Source organism: Nomia melanderi, chromosome 3 (assembly GCF_051020985.1).
Source record: "Nomia melanderi isolate GNS246 chromosome 3, iyNomMela1, whole genome shotgun sequence".
NCBI lineage: Eukaryota > Metazoa > Arthropoda > Insecta > Hymenoptera > Halictidae > Nomia > Nomia melanderi.
In genome coordinates, this window is record NC_135001.1 from 15,264,969 (window position 1) to 15,285,041 (window position 20,073).

A 20,073-nucleotide genomic window follows, 5' to 3' on the forward strand; every position below is an offset into this window, starting at 1 on the left:
TAATTCTTTAATTCTGAAATTCAGTTTTACCTTTTGTAATTACCAGATCGATTTTTATAAGATACTACATATTTTCAATGTACTTATTATATTAGATGTAGTAAAAAGTTCTTTCCAATTTTTCTTGCTCTTGTGACTTTTTAGGTTGTGAATAGTCGATATAGACGGCGTGCAGACTTCAGTAAAAGACAACTTGTAGAATATTATGATAACAATGTAATTTCTTATATTTCATATAAGAATCAACTAATGGTGTTACTAACTCTATCTAATTACGTTACACGAATGTTACGCGATGATACTAAGGGCTAAAGAGTAACGAATATATATAAGTTTATATAGGTGTAATAGGTATTATTCTAACAATTATATTTTCTTAATAAATAACACATTCGGCAGATCAAAAATTTGTATTTATACAACACCATTTTGTTAAAAAAGTATAATTTTTTTTAACAAAAATACAATTTTCGTACACTTTTTAATATTCTTCATGTGTTAATCCGTACGTGTAAACATAGATATATTTTCCTTACATTTAAGATTGAATTTTTTCCTCAAGTAATTTTTCCAATTTACGAACATCTACTGCAAACTTGCGAATACCTTCGCTTAATTTATCGGTTGCCATTTGATCTTCATTAAGAAGCCACCTAAATTTAGCTTCATCTAAACTGATTTTTTGAAGATCAGATTTTTTAGCTGATTCCACTGAAAGTACTTTGCGAATCGGTTCATTACTTTTCTCTAATTCCTCTAACAATTTTGGGCTAATGGTTAAGAAGTCGCAGCCAGCCAGTTCTTTAATTTGACCTGAATATAAAAATTGTGTAACATTTATTATAGCTGTAATTAACGTTTTTGAGTTTTTGTATCGACAGATGCTTACCAACATTCCTAAATGATGCTCCCATAACAACAGTTTTATAATCAAATTTCTTGTAATAATTAAATATTTTTGTTACAGATATAACACCTGGATCTGCTTCAGCTTCATATGATTTTTTATCTGTGTTTGATACATACCTGAAAATGTATTTCACTGTGCATATTTATGGTTTTCAAAATTTATAATTTAATAATTTTATAACAAGAGTAATTCGCTAGCATTTAACGGTTTAATTTTTATAACATCTTACCAATCCAAGATTCTACCAACAAATGGTGATATAAGAGTTACACCTGCTTCTGCGCATGCAACAGCTTGTGCAAAGGAAAACAGAAGTGTTAAATTACAATGTATTCCATAGTTTTCTTCCAATTCTCTACAAAAATTGAAACATTTTATAAATTTATTATGAGAAATATTTAAAGTTACCTTTTCATATTCTATTAATTATAAAGTTTTTACTTACTTTGCTGCCTGAATACCTTCCCAAGTGGAAGCAAGCTTAATTAGTACACGATCTTTATCTATACCATATTCTTCGTATAAATTAATTAATACTTTTGCTTTTTCGACGCTGTATTCTTTATCAAAAGAATATCTAGCATCTACTTCTGTAGAAACTCTTCCAGGTATAATGTTTAAAATCTCTTTTCCAAAAAGAACGCATATGACATCTAAGGCTGCTGAAACTTGTTCTTCCAAGGTACTGAAATAAACAAATAAATCTGTAAGCTTACAATTTACCTATACATTTAAGGGCATAAAATTATTATAAAGGCTCTCTGTTACTACTATACAGTGTGACCACTTCAGTTTTTATAATTTAATTAATATTATCCAGTTCGTAATTTATTTAACTAAAGTACAATCTGTTTTACTTCGTAAATGTACTAATATTTAATATCAAAATAATTACTCTCTTTAATTTACAAGTATTTTTGTACATAAATAAATAATTGGGGAAAAACATGTGATAATACTGTAGAATTTGAGCGATAAAACTAATTTTTATAAAATTTACATATGTTGTAGAAATCGACGTTTTAAACTTTTTCCCTTGAGAAAAATGTTGCTTCTATTTAGTTTTCAAAATAATTGCGATAAACTGTCGATACCAAAACATTGAATTTGCTTATACAGACATGAGTAATTAACAATGATCTTTGTATAGGAATCGTTGTTACCGACTATGAGGTAGTTGCTGATACAACAGCGACATCAGTTTTAGTATTTATAGGGTTATTCCGTCTAAAATTAGTTTCTTGCAATATATAGAAATAGTATTGATGGGGTTGGTTTTTCCAGGATGGGAGTGTAAAGCACTTCCCTTTTCCATGCCTTTACTTTATAATTGCCAAAAAAACTGCCAATGTGAATTTGCGACATTAGGTGATTAAAAGCAAAATGTCAGATTTTTCTTGGGACATCCTATAGATAGTGATTCCAATATCGTTATTCAACACCTCGTCAACGATGTCTACCACAATAAGAATTGTTAATTATGCCTATGTAGGAAAAATTCAATGTATTATACCAAAAATTTTTCATTAATATCTCAGAAATTAAAAATACTCGAAACTAAAGTTTAATACTTAGGGTCCTCCTCCCTCCCACAACTCCTTAAAATTTTACGTCGATTACCGAGAGGTGCTTTTGAGAAGAATACCCATTTGCTTTAATAGAGAAAGGAAGTCAAATATTAAAAAAATAATTTATTGCCAATATTAAATTGGAACTTTCTTAATAGTAAGCTTATTCTATATTATTGACTTATCCTTGAAAGGTCAAATTGCATTGTAGGTATAGCATTGCAATATATATTATACTGAATAAAAACAATGAATATTTTACAATAAAATCTATTCGTCAGATATATTTTTCTAATATGTACAATATTATTTTACTAATATGTACAATATTATTTTTCTAATAGCTACAATATCTTACATCAATTTTTAATGTGTAATCAATTATATAAAAAATCTATCGACTACATAACGAAAATCATCTTGTTTTTCTATTTAAACATAATATTAATTAATAATAAATAAACATACTAATGTTTTCTTTTAATAATTTTTTAATCCCAGTACAGAATATTATTTCTGTTTTCAAGTACTTATCATATTAAAAGAAAATATTATAGTACCGTATTAACTGAAATTTAATAAAACATTTTAAATTCAACTATAAAACAATAGTATTTCTTCTGGAAATATAATGTGACTAACGTACAAAATATATAGACTTTCATGAAAATAATTATATATTATATCTGTTAAAATATTGAAATATACATTTAACAATTAAATACTATAATATGAAAAATACTTACGTTCCGTATTTTTTTCCAAAACTCACTGCTTTATCTATTAAATGAGCATATTTCTTTTGATTGGCAGCAGCAAGAATCAAAGATGGATTTGTAGTAGCATCTATTGGTTTAAATTGTTCCATTGCTGAAAAAAATTTACAATTTGAATTCATTATAAAATTTATGTTAATATACATCTATATAGAAATCCATTATGTTTAAATAAACTTTTATATAATGCAATATTTCCTGTTTATACCTTCAAGGTCATTTGAAACATTTATGAATAATACAAAATGATTATTTAATTATAGGTAATATCATTAAAATTGCAAATAAAATAAAATGAATTTTTGTATGGAGTCATTGTAGACATATAATTTAATAAAACATGAAACATTTTGAAAATACAAATAAAAGTTTTTAAATATTTTTAAATAAATAACAATAATATATAATTAATTTTCATCAATTTTGTGCATATTAAAATCAAAATAAAAAAGGTATATAGTAAAAGTATGTAATTCAGTCGTAATATCGGACGATTTTGTAATATTCCCCACCACTGGCTTTATAACGTAATCTGAAGTTAAACAAGTACTTTTCCATCGCTAGAATACGGATATTCTATAGCAATAAATATGTGTTTATAAAATAAACATAATATTTAAGCAGGAAACGTAAAATAAATATGTTCTTAACTTAATATATTTGTAATATTTTAGAACTAAATTAAAAACGTGACACAGTAGTGTTTCTACTATATTTTCTGATAATCATCTTCACCTTTGTCCACGCTAACATGTTAAATTTGAATTTATACTTTTATTCATTTACTCACCTTGAAAATCACCAGTATCGGCGACAATTGTTGTAAATTCCTTTAATTGTGACAAAGAGCTTGACATCTTGATTATTTTCGGTTGAGATTCGCTCATTATCGTCAATACTTTCAAATGCGACTGAAGAAATTTCTGCGTCTTAACTGGAGTGACTATCAAGCATGATTCTTTGCAGGCTTACCAACATTGTATCACTCGATTTCTTTTGATATTATTCGTTGAACTCATTATTTTAAATATATAAATACGTAATGTGTACGTATATTATATTTACTTACGCTTATAATATATATGTACACGCACATACACACATAAACAAAATCAATGAAACTAAAATATGATATATAAATTTTATAAACTTCAAACAACTTCAAGTATAAAAAAGAAAAAAATCGTATTCTCAGATGTACGTGTAGGTATACACGTATGAAACCCATTATTGGTTCAAAAAGTAAAATAAAATATATGAGAAATTGAAGTAAAATATATTTGTACATATTTGCAGAATTATATAATTATTGCTATATTGCTAATATAGCAGAATATGTAAACAAATTTGTAAAGAATATGCATATATGAAGAGACTTATATTTCGTTATGTGACCATTTGGCAATTTTGAGTGGAACTTTTGATTGTGACATGAAAGCGTTTTATTCTTTGAAATTACTAAAATTTTTCCAATAAATTTATTGTGAACTAACAAATTCATTACGTAATTTTTAGAATTTTACAATTAAGTGTAATTGAGTTTTATAAACCATTAATGTTTTTGTAGAGATTATTTGTAACAGTAATTTGAATCTCCAATACAAATCAGTATTTGTTACTTGATGTAAATATGTTTTATGTAAATTCAAAATAAGTTCTACATAAAATAACATAAATATGAATTCAATTGATACTATGTACTGTTCTCTTTTTATGAATTTTTTTAATGTGATGATTTTTTTAGCAATTTTTTGCTATATTACAACAAGAATAAATATTTATTTTAGCGAGCAATTGTAAATAATGATCGGTTATAATTAATATAATTTATTATCAAGATTGATTCCTTTATTTGCCGAGCTTTATAGTTTATATTTGGCGCGTTTAAAATATACAACGATTTATTATAAAAATAATGCATATTTCGCAGAGTCATTATTAGATATGCATAATACAAGCGTGGTATATGGATATTTTATTTGTGCTAATAATAATTAAAATTCGTAATTGATTGGTAAAGTCAAAGATGAAATTAAAATAATAATGTGTTATTTTCTCGAGGACTTTATAAAATGAAGCAAAGGAAATATATACTATATTATTTCCTTAACAAATTATAATATTTTTTTATAATTCAATACGTGTATAATAATTAAATATTAAATTAAAGATTATAAATTTTAAAAAAATTCTAACTTGTAATTATATTAAATATATTTCATTAATTGCTGTCTTATGATTGTATAATTATGGAATTATAATTATGAAACGTCATAATTATGGAATTTGCACATTATTCATTCATGCGGTACATATAATAACTGCTTGTCATTACAATATAAATAAATATATACCTAGTACTTACTTATTCTATTATCGTTTTGGCATTGGAATGTTTGATATGTATGGTTGCTACTGGCAACGCAAATGTATACAATCGTACAGTTCGAATCATACTCTTTATTGATACGGAAAACAAGAATGAAAGCTAGTTATTTAGAACAGTTTTGGAATTTATGTAATTTTAATATTTATTGAATGTGCACAGTACTAAAGTGATTTAAATATGAGCTCAATTTTCGGTGCTGGTGACGGTAATGATAATACGAATGTCATAATTTTTGACACTTCTAAATGTAAAAGAAAATTGAATGAAGAATTTAAAGTGTTGCAAAGAAAGTTAAAATCTAAATGGAAATTTGTTGAGTATGTTAAAGTATTTTAACTGTTTTTTTCAGATCATTTGTCATGGAACATTTTTATATATCACATTTATTTCAGAAATAATGAAGCATTAACAGAAGAAACATTATCAACAGGTAAAGTGTTAGTGTTACCAGAACCCCAAAATAAATTCACGGAATTAGAAATGAATTCCATTAGAACATTTTTAAATTCTAGTAGACATATTTTAGTTATGCTTGGAGAAGGCGGTGAAAATAAGTCAAATACAAATGTAAATTTCTTATTGGAAGAATTTGGTATAATGGTGAACAATGGTATAATATTTCAAAATATGATGATGTAAATAAAATTAACATTTAAGGGTAATTCTGATTATTATTTAATTTTCAGATAGTGTAATACGTATGAGCTATAGTCAAACAATGCATCCAAAAGAATGCGTAATTTCACAAGGAATATCAAATAAGTCAATATTTTCAAAAAATCATGATGAATACACGTAAATTAATAAAATATAAAATATGAATTGTTTATTGAAACAAAAATGATGTAAGTTATACATGGGTTCTTTAATATTCTATTTATCTCTTTTCAGAGATATAAATTTTTTGTATCCATATGGTGCAACTTTAAATGTAGCTCAACCGTCAGTAGTTGCACTATCTTCTGGATCAATTGCAGTTCCAATAAATAGACCTATCTGTGCATATCACTACAGTGAAGCCAGTGGTGGTAAATTGGTTGTTTTAGGTTCATCAAAAATGTTAACAGACATGTATATCGATAAAGAAAAAAATGATTTATTAAGGGAAATGATATTTGATTTTTTTGAATCAAAAGAAATTGTGGCTAAAGAATATCAAATGGATTATGTAGATGTAAGCTTCAAAATTGCAATGAACTTTTACATCAGAAGTAATATTATTCACGGTTACTAATAGTATTATTATTCACTCAGTTTTGGGAATATAATTTTGTGCCTGATATATCACAGCAATCAGACAGTCCAAAAGTATGCACGCAAGATATGGACATAATGGATAATTCTTATGATTATACTAAATTATTTAAACATCACTTATATTCAATAAACTTAAATATAGTACCAGCTTGCATAAAGGCTTATGAAATTTTAGGAGTGAAACATGAACGTCTTAGTTTAATTCCACCACATTTTGAAGCTCCATTACCACCCACACAGGCAGCAGTAAAAATTTTATTATTTGTATATTGAATATATTATTATTAAACTATTCTATTGATTAAATCTAAAGTAAAGATTTTGATCTTAGGTGTTTCCACCAAGTTTCCAAGAGTTACCGCCACCAGCTTTAGAATTATTTGATTTGGATGAAGCTTTTAGTTCCGATTTATTGAAACTTTCTCAATTAACAAATAAATATATGGCTACAAAAGATCTGACAAAAGATATTGAATTGGATCATTATATCAGAGAATTTGGAAGTTTAATAAGAATAAACAATTCCAGTATTCACACAGCAAAAGAAGTATTAAATTCTGTCTTTCAAAGTATTTGCAGTTATAAAGCCATGCATGAATAAGAAAGCAAGAAAAAAATAAAATTGTAAATATTGTATATCATATTTAAAATAAAATGAACATATAAACACGTAACATAAAAAGTTTGTTGTTATTATGTAACATATTTTTCATTGATTTACCTGTACTGTAATATATAACCTTTTTCAGAAGTAATTTAGCATTTTCAAATAGGATATTGTGCTTCTAAGACTTATACAGATTAGATATGACTGTCACAAATTAAAATATTTAAAATCTTCAAAATACATTCTAACCTTTTCCGTAGTAACAGTATATATAAATTTAAATAAGTCCATAAGAATTTTAAATAAATATGTGTGTATATAGTTATGAAACACATTTGTTATTGTAAAATGTGGATAAATTTATAGTTTCAAAATATAGTATCATCTGTATCCAGTAGTAAATTTCGATCCGTTGATATCCTCTTATTTGTATATTAACATATCTATACGCAGTAAATTATGCGTCTTTTTTAAAAGTTTTAAGATTCCGTAACATACATTTAGTGCTTTTAAAGATATTGCAGAGATTTTTGAAATTTTAGAGTTCTATATCTTACAATTATTACAGTACACGATTCGAAAGAAAAATGATTCTCATTAATTTATAGATTAATAGTATCTACTCTCGTAAGTTCAATGTCTTCTCGCGTTAGGTCATTAGTCCAACCACATTTACGCAACTACATATAATACGAAATCTTACAATTCGTATAAATACGAAAAGATTTATTTCCTGATATAACACGAATTCTAAGCATAGATGCTTGAAGTAATAAACAGATTGGTACAGTCTGGCTAGTTGAAATTAGGTGAATGTACTGAAATAGTTTTAAGTAAAAGAATTTTTAGTTTATTTCTTTATGAACTATATAATCGTAAATTCACAATGTTTTATAAATTACTTACTTACTTACTTCCTTACTTTTCCGAGCGTAATCTATACAGGGCGATACTTTTTTTATCGCAAAATAAAGAGAAGATTCTACTCATACAAAGACAGAAGTAGATTACAATTAAAAAAAAATAGTGTAACTGTTAAATGCTTGTGCATTATTGCTCGTATTAAACAGTGACCATGAATATATGCAGAGTGTTATATCAATCATTTTTGTTCTGTAACATTTTTTTGCACGAATCACCTTGTATATACACTGCCTCATAAAATTAAAGAACCACTATGTACTATTGTAATTAAAAAATTATCAATATTTAAATTCCTGCAACTTCATAATAAAAAGTCATGTTACATTATGTGTGGACTCATTTTAAAGCGTGACGCTTCTGCTTTCGCATTCCGTACATATTTAGTTATACAAGTTTTTCCTATGTTGTATTAGCTCGCGTAGCAGGTGGGAAAGTAAACATACTTTTTGGTTTCTAAAATTGTGCGAATTCAAACATGAAATATGCAATCATCAGCAGGTAAACAATATTTACGTTTTTCGTAGATGATGGAGAGAGTTATTTAACTTGTATACTCTTTAGTACTTTCACTATTCCCGTGTATAATTAAAATAAACACAAAATTGTTAGATGATATTTATTTACATTACGAAGTATGCACTTTGCAGATTAGCGACTAAAAATTTCATGAAAAATAATTTTCAAAATTTCTATGGGACAACAGTTCTGCCTTTCACAGATATAAAAATAAATTATTCGAAAAACAATAAGACTTCGTTGATTATATTATGCAAGTAAATCATGTACATTTTCAATAAAAATTCAGTATTCATATTGTATTGTACTTTGAAATTGTGAATTATGTTTAATATTCTGATAAATGTCTATAAAATATTATGAGTGTATAAAAAAATTTAATATTGAAGCAAAAAGATAAAAAAGAACATGTTTTTTATTTATATGTGATTCGAATCTTCTATTGCAAGGTATTTATTAGACAAATACACAAATTACAATTAATGGATAAAATCATGCTTCGAAAATATTCTGTATCACTTTGTAAGATCTCGTATTATTTGCCTAAGCTATCACTCTCGAACTGAACTCGCATCGTTTTTTCGCGCGTTCGTCGTTCTCACTTATTTATAATGCGACTCCCACGTTTATAGCAGCGACCATAGGTTTAAAAGTGCACAGGAGTAAGAATTGACCGCAGACTTCAGCTCAGCTCGCGGCTCGGCCAATAACAAGCACTTGCCGAAACCGAACTCCTATAACTAACAGGCCCAACGCCGTGACTGAACGTCTCCTTTTACCCCTGTGCACTTTCAAATCTTTGATCGCTGCTATAAATATGGGAGTTGCACTGTACTATTTAAAGCATAAATAATGTTCAGTAGAAATGGAACGGAGCAAGAGGAGTCTTTCCCTGTTGAGCGTCGCATCGGTAACGAAGGAACCCCGTCCGTTGTTTCATGCATTCTCGACTCTAACGTGCGATTGGTCGAAACGGTCACATACCCTAAGTTCATCGCGTTACACAAAACTGAAAAACTCCTCTTGCCCCGTTCTCTTGCCGCTGGACAATACTTACATGTTTCGTTTTATGTTCAAAAAACGCCTAACCACCGAATTTCGTATCGCGGCGCGACTTGCGAAGGTGAGGCGCCTGCTGTTCGTTACGCGGCATATTAGGGACCTCTCACACCGGCGTATGTCGATACTACATTTATTTATTTATTTGTTTAGTTATTTGTTTATTTGTATTTACTTATATTCTCTTAGTAACGTTGTAAATAACACAGAAATGGTAATGGAGTCATGTAACTTGTTGATCGTGGGACAAAAACTGACATTACATGTACAGTCTATCCTATATCTTGTTGGTGATTAGAACAATCACGAGTAAGTTGCTCCGTCGGATTTATACCTTCATAGTGTAGTGTAAATGGTTAGTGTGTGAACACAGTATATCATGGCACTTGATGATATTGCCACGGAAAGTGCATATTATTGCCATCTTTTCCGAACACGTTGAACTACAAAGCAAAATGAAATTAAGTATAGTGGTGGCAGCACATTTGCTGGTGCAAACAATAAATCTGTTGTGAATTCCAGTGATTGTGAATAAACTAAAACATTTGTAAGTTAATTGGTGTTAATTAAATGCTGCAAGATGGTATTTAGAGTTTAACAAATTTTGTTTTATATCGTTTCAAAATTAACTCATAAAAAATGTCGGTATTTTTTGTGAATGCGTAAGTAAGAATGTTTACTTTCCCACTGTTAGGTTATGTACGTTTTTTGAATTATTTATGGAGTTAATATATTAAAGGGATACATTATATATTAATTAAGAAAAATATAAGACAAGATAAACAAGTATTGTTTGACATTATTATAACAATGGTATTGCTTATTGTTATTATTTTGAACTATTCAGTAATCAAGATAGTGAAGTCGAGGGAGATTCCAATGGAGATCTACAAATTGCATCACCTGGTAGTTCAGAAGCTCAGCAAGCTCTGGCTCAGTTTTGGCCAAAGGTTACAGAAGAAATTAAAAAAATTACTACTGTAAGTATTATAAAAATATTTTGAATGTTTTATGATAAATATCATTGAAGTAATATGTTTATAGATGGACCTGAAAACACAGTCATTACCATTAGCAAGGATAAAGAAAATAATGAAATTGGATGGTGATGTGAAAATGATAAGTGCAGAGGCTCCTATGTTGTTTTCTAAAGCAGCAGAAATTTTTATACATGAATTGACATTGAGGGCATGGGTTCATACAGAAGATAATAAGAGACGTACACTTCAACGAAATGATATAGCAATGGCAATAACTAAGTACGATCAGTTTGATTTTCTTATTGATATAGTTCCTAGGGATGAATTGAAACAAAGTAAAGCACAAAGTGAAAGTACTGTACGTACATCTATGAATTCAGATCAAGTACATTACTACTTTCAATTAGCACAGCAACAAGTGTCTGCTAACCAAAATGTACAAAGTAGTAATACAACGACACAGCCTATACAAATTGTACAGCCTTCTACTGGACAAATTCAGACAATCAATATAGGTAGTCCAGTAGAACAGGTATGTTGTTTATTATTGTAATAAAAGCGTATTAATGATATATTAGATTATGTAATTATTTATATGATTTGTAGGAAAGCAATAGCTCAAGTACAACACAAACGGTAACAGTACAAAGTCCACAACAATCATCAGGTCAACAAGTTATACAATTACAAGCTCAACAAACACCTACCACACAAACTGGTGGTATACAAATAGTTCAACAAATTGTAACACCTAGTGGAGAAATACAACAAATACCTGTATGTACATTTATTATAACAATTAATGAAATAATTTCTTGTTGCTCACATTTATTTTCCTTCTTAGATACAATTGACACCTCAACAACTTCAAATGATTCGTATGCAAGTGCAGGGTGGAAGCAATCAACCTATCATAATCCAAGCTGCTCCTATACCAGCTCAACCTCAATTAATACAAGTCGCGCAAGGCGCTCAAGCACCTGTCTTTCTACAAACTAGCGGAACTGACAATGAGTAAATGTTAATTAATTTTAAGAAATATTTAATGTTTAGTAATATAATCTTAAACGCAAACACAGGATTAAAAAAACAGTACATGTAAGATTATACAGAAAGGAATACAATTTTTTAAAATTATTCCTACAAACAAAGCGTTTTCTGTACCTTTTACCCCTGTTATCTCAAAATATAGCGATAAAAGATGTACTATTGATGTAACAAACTATTTATTTTTTAAGATGAATAAATAAACTGAAAATTATTAGGGAAAATACGGTTTCTGATCGTTCAGAATTTTTTAGAACTCTCAAAGAACGGGTATGTATCGCGAGTCGGTTATAAGATGCCAATCGAAGGGTTGTCACTGAAGCGAAATGAAGTGAATTGAAGCGAGGTAAAGCGAAGAATAAAGATAAGCAGCAACGCAAGATGTAATCTGATTCGTACGTCGCGTTCCTTAGCCGCTAGCTGCTTCGCATGGCTGAGCTTAGGACTGGCTGGTGCAACTTGTATTATGTTTCACGTTGCTGCGGTTCTTGTCTGGCAAGTCTCGAGCGCAAAGCCTTCAACAGTCCCGAAATGTCACGTAATAATAAATATATTAATAATTATTGATTTTTTATAGCGTGATTAATTAGTATAATAAAACCCGAAGAATTATCCTACAAATTATATTCATAAATATTACAAAAGAAACCGTTGTCTTCCGATCACATTCAAACTTTCTAAAATAATTTTATAACGATTATTTTCCACAATTATTAAGCAACGTTATTCATGAATGTTTCTAGGCTACTCGTTGTCTTTGACAGTTCTTATAAATATAATCAATATTTTTAAAATATTTAAAAATGTTCAATATACATATAATATCGAGTATACAATTTTCATGCTGTATACAAGTTTCAAGCGGCAAAACAATAATGAAAAGAAGCATATATAAAGTTAATTAAATTACTGTAAAACATCACAAATATTTTCATAACAGAAAAAAGTAATGAAACGATGATCGCCCGAAGTAGGAAGGCTAAGAGATAAGGAAGAGGGTGTAGAAAGATGGTGGCACCTTTTGGAGTCCTTTTATTAGTACGGAACAAAGGTATGCTCCATTTAGTGACGTTACCACTATGGTCCTCATTGCCAAAGAAACCATGTGCACGCAATGTTGCAGTCTCGAACGTACTCGTAGAGAATTTTAATTCCTCCTTCGAAGAGGCTCCGACGGGTCCTTCCACCTCTCGATCTACGCCACTGCTTGAATACTCGGATTTCACGACATGTTTACAAAGATCCTAGAGATAAGTTGAGAATGGCCGCCGCAGCCCATGCCTCCTCCATGGGTGTAAGGTGACAGCTGCCTGCGCCTGCGTTACATACATACACGGTGTCCAAAAATTAGCTTGCCATTTAACTAATGATTTATGAATATCACGAAATAATCAAGATCAATCTACATAAAGTCGGGTGAAATTCATTTTTTAATTTTTTTTTCGCGGTGAACATCGTGAATAAAGTTAATCCTGTAAAATAAATTTATCTTTACATATAACCTCAGATGTTGTGGGAAGCGAAGAAAATTTTGTAAAACGAATTTTTATCGAAATATAAATGAAATAATGTAATTACTCAAGTTAGAAAGTGATTAATGGTTAAACGTTAAACTGTTTGGTTTTTTTGGAATTGGCAATAGCTTTATTGCTTGCTCTACGCTAGGAATTCTAAGTTGTATAATAATAAAAGTTTTGCCTTCATAACGGTGAGACTTCAAGGGTAATAAATTCAACCTACAGTAGGAATGACACTTTCAACTCGACACACCCCATATAAGGCAGCATGCGTTTACATATACCTACCCAGTGAATCTCTCTCGCTGTGTTGGTGTGTGATCCCTACCCCCACGACCACATATACAGAAAAGGGAGAGGGAGAGAGAAAGAACCATCTCGCTTACTTAGCTGGGGCTGAACTCACCCGCAGGATTTCTACACATATGTCCACTTACTTTAACAGGATCTTACCGTGAAAATGTACGGTTCGACAGGAAACAAAGGAACACCTTTTCCACGCTAAAAGAAAGTACGTACTTTCACTTTTTGCCAAAATTATTAAATATGGCTTGATCTGTCAATTTCGTTGTTTAACGATAAATTAAGAAATTTGTTTACGAATATAATCTACATATTTATAATTATATAATTATAGGTATTTATTTATATTTGTATACTTGTATTTCTCGACATATAAAAACTGTATTATATAACTATTTACTGAATTGCACAGAATAATTATATAATATTGTATACCACCCGACATCAGTAGACTAAAGTAATTCGATTTTGCATAATAATTATCGAAAGATTTTACTGAATAGATGTAATATATATAAATGCGTACTTTTTTACGAAACACAAAAGTAATGAGTGAAGCGGTTCGTACACTAGTAAAGTAATAAACCGTTATATACTTATTATATACTTGTCATGTATACTTATTATATAATGATTTATTATTAGATAAAATATAGATAAAACATGCGTTGTTGCTTAAGTATTTAATTGAAATGAAAAACTTTTGTATTCTGTATATCATTGTGTTATTAATATTATATCATGTATATAATTATACATTTTGCAACTTATAAATATGCAAATAACTTATCTAGTGATCGTCATTTTTATGACAGGTATCTAACTTAATTTCCATTTAAAGTTTCAAAAGTTGACTTTCGCATATCAATGCTATTATACTCAAAAGCGATTAATTTAAGATTAACATGTTGCCAACTTGTCACATTGTATTGCGAGTTAATATAATAAGAGGACGCTAATTTATATATTATTATATGTTACCTTAGTACTTTGCTATGAATTATATTTTTAAAATTATAAATTACTGTTCAGGTATTGAATGTTTCTTTACTTTATTTCGTAACAGTGATCACTGATCACTTTAGCAGTTAATGTACTATTTAAGAGATTCCAATGACCTGTGCTCTGTATTTTTAATATGAAAAATTCGTCGTTAAATTAAATGAATAAGGAAGGAATAAAAATGTAAATACGTATAGATAACTATTGTTCAACGAATGGAAAGCTTTAAAAAAAGGATTTTAAAGTATTTTAAATAGAAAGTATTTTACTTTCTTTTTATAAAAAACTTTGTGCTTGATTTTGTTACTATATAAACTAACTTTTTTTGAATGATCTTCCGCTCTTCGAGGGAAAAGTTAGTCGTTTAGACATTAAAAGCTGTATCTACATACCTGGGATACCACAAAGCAAATACAGTAGAGTTCCCCGTATCCCGAATACCTTAATAGCAGGATGTTCTATTGTACAATCCAGACGTTCTATTATCCAAAACTGTTTTAAATTATAAACATAATAATTTAATATCGTAATCAAATCATACTTATTTAAACAAACTATTGTCCATAATCGCTGTTAAATCCATTTTCGTCAAATATAAAAGAGTAAAAAATAAAATATTTTATATTCCAATATTTAATAATAGAAATTCCAATAGAAATAGTTACGTTACACCACATTATGTAGACGATGCTAACAAACATTTTGTCGTTTATTTTATCAAAAAATATAAGTAAACTATTCATGTTTACTTGTAATTAATATGTTTACTTATAACAATTACAGAACAAAACAATGTATACCTATAACACATTCTCTTATTAGAACATTTTTGTTCCCCCGATTCACATATCGGAGATTTTGCTATATACCCATCCCTCCATTCATACGGAGTATCCGTTCACGTGGATTCGTTTTATACGAATAAAAATCGCGTAAATAGAGTCTGCCATTACGAAAGAAAACAAAATATGAGGAAGAAAAGCTGGTACAAGTTTCAGAAATACATATCTATTTATCATAGCATATAAAAAAAAAGAAATAATAATGATGACACTTCAGAAGACAAAAGTAAAGTTTATTCGGTGTGACTAAATTCGGATCGCGTATAAATAATACCATGTATTGGGTTGATGCGAAAGTTTCGACATCACGAAGTGTCCTTCGTGCACGTTACAATAGTTTGGAAACAGATGTTATTTGTTTCGAAGAAAAAAAATTTGTCTGTCAACCACGTAAAAAAGAAAACGTCAAAATTTTTGCATCGATCCAATAAACATTGTCATAATTTACAGCGTAAAAAAATACCATGTAAATGGAGGAACGGGTGTACTTATATACAATACTCTGTCTCGTACCAATGCTCTTTTCCTAGAGTGCTCCGTACCGTTCTGTTTCGTGTATGTACCCTTGGGTGGTCTGCGCGTACGTAGCTAGGGAGGAACGCACCATTTGTACGTTAGAAAGATAGACCACAAGCCTCCCGCATACTTCCAGCTCGGGTACTAGCTCGCACGCGGTCGTATTTATCTGTATACAAGGGTTGTGTCTTAGTGAACGTATATAACTTCATGGCAAGCCTCCATGCCATTACATCATAAAGGTAGCAACCCCCTATTCCGCCTCCTCTTTCTCTCGATCAACGGCGAGAGTACGCTCCGCGACCAACCCATAGAATGTCGACGCCATTTCTGCTTCGTGCGCCTCTCTTTATTACCTTCGATATCTCCGTCGAACGACGGACTCTTGGGGAAACTCGACGACATTCATTTCACGTAACAGTTCGTGAAGTGCATTGTATTTTGTACCTAGGTACATACCTGTATGCCGTCGCTTAGAACTCTGAGAGTTCTCTGTTTCTTTTCGGGAAAAACGCTTTTCAAATATCAGAAGCTACTTATGCGATAATAATATTAACAAGTTAAGATATAAACTTATTAATGTTACGAATCTGTAAATACATCGTGTAATGGACCCTAGATGATCCAATGAGAAATACCTCTTCTTTCTTTCGACGTTAAGTTGCAGCAAAAAATATTATTCATATTTACTTTTAATCGTCGATGTATTGACCACTGATTTTTTTATGAATGTCATTCTTTGAATAATTCTTAAATAGTTTCTTGACGAAATGTTCGATGTTTGGAATTGCAAAACTCATTCGATGTCCATTTCAAGCGTTCGTTTGTATTGATCAGAAAAGATTGCTGTTTGCTTAAAGCTGTTCACTTTTGTTGTATAATGAACCAATGAACCGTGTTAACGAAAAATTTAATACAATATAGTTTTTTAATTAAATCTAGGAATTTTTATTTTCACTAACATAAAGGGAGTGTAATAACAAACAACTATTGGATGTTTTCTAACATTGTATACAAGTACAAGACTAACGTGAATAGCGAATAGCGAATAGTCATGGGGTTCGTGTTCAGGGGTTGTTTGAAACGAAACCAGTATCCCGAATTTTCGAGGTCTCGATAGGGAGCATGTCTCTATTTTGCTTCGAATTTCGAAAAAATTCCTGCTATCCCTTCTACCGTGAAACTACGGCCACGAACAGATTAGGCATACTTATCTGACCCTTGTGCTCTTATCCGTCATTATGTAAAAATGCTAATCCTCTTTGTCATACCTGGCGAGCTTTCGGTCTAATCGTGATCTCTTTGTATTCCAGTCGCTCCTGTTTATCGTTTGCAGGTACCGCGACGGCCGAAATACGTGGAAAATGTTTTCTTTCAGTGATCAATACCGCGCTCAGTACTGTGTATGCATTAACATTAGAAATTTTGTACAAGATATAGAAAAATATGTGAAAATATTTAACTCTTTGCACTCGAATATATTTTTCACTATAAATATTCAGCATTTTATATTGAAATATCGATTAGATGTAAATTCTTTACATCTAATATATAGAGAAATCGTACGTGAATTATACGACAGGAACGTTTTATGTATTATTATATTAAATAAAATTTAGCATTGAACGTTAAAATTTATAATTTTGCTAGATCGAACTAGACGTCGATTGAGAGTGGTCTCTCGAGTACCAAGGATTAATATTGAAATATTGAAAAAACGTTTAATTTATTCGATCGTAAGTTCACTTAACTCTCAAATACTTAACTGTTTTTTCATTTGGTAGTAATTCCTCAATTGTGTCAAGAGACCTTTAATAAGTATAATTACAAGCTGCGTTGAACTATGTAAAAAAGAGATTCAAATTATTTGAAAATGAAATTTGTTGTAATGCACGTAACATTTTGAAACATATGCGTGGAATACCCATTGAAGATTTATTTTTCGCATGAAAATTCTATAAAAGAATCGATTATGTAGTTAACAGATTCAAAGTTTTATAATTATTACTTGTAGATTGTAACTGTTTTTCACTTTTTTATTTACAACAATTTTTTGCGTGCATTACTGTGATTGAGAAGATTCTGATTTTTCGTTCTAAGTGGATTATGGAAATTTATGCAGGTACAAATTTTTACGGTTTAATATACAGAAATTGAAGTTAAATTCTATTTATATAGAAAATTTTTAAACTATTATTCCGAGTTTCAGAAAATTGTAACCGCTGTAAATACGTAAAATCCGCAGTCTAATTTTAAGTCTGGGATAAAAACAATTTACTAATTATTCTGCTGTTTCCGTGTCTTGTATTCACGCTTACACGAGACAAACAATTATTGTAATGTTATGCAAAGTTGGGGAGAAATTTGAGAATCCATCTAGGTGATATAAAATGCGCATCGGATGTAAGGGCGGATGGTGCGAAATTGGGTTGCTACCCTTGTCTAGTACGGCCTGATTATCATAGTGAGAAACATTAGCTTTCCTTCGCGGGTACACTTTCATTAGTCGGAACCTTACACTTTCTAAAAATATTCATAGCTTTGAAAGAAGTTGACAGGTACAGTATAAATGTAATAACATTAATTGCTAATGGTGATGGTAATATTTTAGGGTGGTAATACTAAGGAACAAATGTACTATTAAAATAAATAGTATTTAGTATCACTTTAATTGAATTATTAAATTTATAGAAGCAGAGTTTAATTTGAGTGGATTCAATTTAAATTTATAGATGAGGTATTTGATTAAAATTAATTTAAATACAATTTAATTTACTTGAAGAGGATTGATTGCCAATAATTTAATTGACTTTATTAATTTGAATAAGGTTGTACAGTATTTTAGGAAAAGGTTTATATGTGTGAACCAATAATTACATAATTTATTTCTAATAATATTTAAGGAGGAATTGTACTAGTAGAATAAATTATCTTTCGAGGCTGAGTAATTAATTTGAGCTTAAAGTAATGTATTTTTTATGCATTTTTGAAAAATAATACCTCTGTTAATAACTAATCTGTTTTTCAAACATTTCAAACGGCTAAAGTAACATATTTGTAATATTCTGTAAGCGATAGTGGTACCCTCTTTTAGCTTCCCTATGTTTAATTAACAAAAAGAAAAATATGATGGCTGAAATACCATTTCAATTAATAGGGTGGGCCGAGGTGAATCGTATCACAGGGTAAATCGGATCAAAGTAAGAATCGTGTCCACTATTTATCGTATTTTATAAACAAATTAGATTTTCCATTTTGTGTTTCTTATTTGCAAAAAAAAGCGATTCAACATTTGTTTTCAGGTTTTATTAGTAATGTTTCAGTATTTTTATCCTTTTATTGTCAAAGAGAAGACGGTCCGATTCTTATAATATGGAGTCAGACTCGTGACTCGTGATAAAGTAGTTTTATCGAGCAGAGTTGTGAAAGCAATCATAGGATAAGGGGTTAATGAAACATTATTTCTCATGAATAACATTTCAAACTTGAGTAAAGAATTTAACACTTGAACTACCAGACAGATCAATATCACCCATTCTTGATTTCTTCTTTTTGGGATTATTGAAAAGATAACAGGATTCTCCAAGATATCGTCAAGGAAATAGATTCTGCGATACGCAAACACAATTGTAAGGTAGTTTCGGTAGTTTTGGTGTTAAATACGATTCGCGAGTAATTATTAATTAGTATTGAAGCGAGCATTAGGGTAGTAGCTTTATATGCCAAATACCGTCGCTGTGATATTGGTAATTATTGTTCACGTTCATTCGCGTGCTCATTATTTCCTTGGGATCCCGCGTACACAATTATTTTGATTTAACACCTTTCTTTTAGGCTGGGACAGGTTTTCGAATATATGC

The 20,073-nt window shown here is 29.7% G+C and overlaps 3 protein-coding genes across 4 annotated transcripts; 2 read left to right on the plus strand and 1 right to left on the minus strand.

The window, feature by feature from the left end:
• Positions 1-395: 395 nt before the first annotated feature.
• Taldo (transaldolase) lies at positions 396-4,225 on the minus strand. Its single transcript, XM_031987583.2, has 6 exons — positions 4,045-4,225; positions 3,225-3,348; positions 1,356-1,595; positions 1,140-1,265; positions 890-1,026; positions 396-813 (listed from the first exon to the last, which is right to left on the minus strand). The coding sequence occupies exons 1-6, from the start codon at positions 4,139-4,141 to the stop codon at positions 539-541; spliced, it is 999 nt and encodes a 332-aa protein (XP_031843443.1). The 5' UTR covers positions 4,142-4,225; the 3' UTR covers positions 396-538.
• Positions 4,226-4,909: 684 nt separating this feature from the next.
• On the plus strand, positions 4,910-7,590 carry IFT52 (intraflagellar transport 52). The gene is made up of 6 exons (XM_031987581.2): positions 4,910-5,960; positions 6,036-6,253; positions 6,330-6,438; positions 6,535-6,817; positions 6,898-7,146; positions 7,232-7,590. Exons 1-6 carry the CDS (start codon positions 5,821-5,823, stop codon positions 7,499-7,501), a joined length of 1,269 nt encoding a protein of 422 aa, XP_031843441.1. The 5' UTR covers positions 4,910-5,820; the 3' UTR covers positions 7,502-7,590.
• A 2,791-nt stretch (positions 7,591-10,381) lies between these two features.
• Nf-YC (nuclear factor Y-box C) lies at positions 10,382-12,249 on the plus strand. Of its 2 annotated transcripts, none has more exons than XM_031987585.2 (5): positions 10,382-10,553; positions 10,854-10,986; positions 11,051-11,518; positions 11,593-11,763; positions 11,831-12,249. In XM_031987585.2, exons 3-5 carry the CDS (start codon positions 11,051-11,053, stop codon positions 12,002-12,004), a joined length of 813 nt encoding a protein of 270 aa, XP_031843445.1. In that variant the 5' UTR covers positions 10,382-10,553; positions 10,854-10,986; the 3' UTR covers positions 12,005-12,249. The 2 variants fall into 2 exon arrangements, with proteins under 2 accessions (XP_031843445.1, XP_031843444.1); XM_031987584.2 differs by having other exon boundaries at positions 10,396-10,668; positions 11,831-12,242.
• The last annotated feature ends 7,824 nt before the right edge of the window (positions 12,250-20,073 follow it).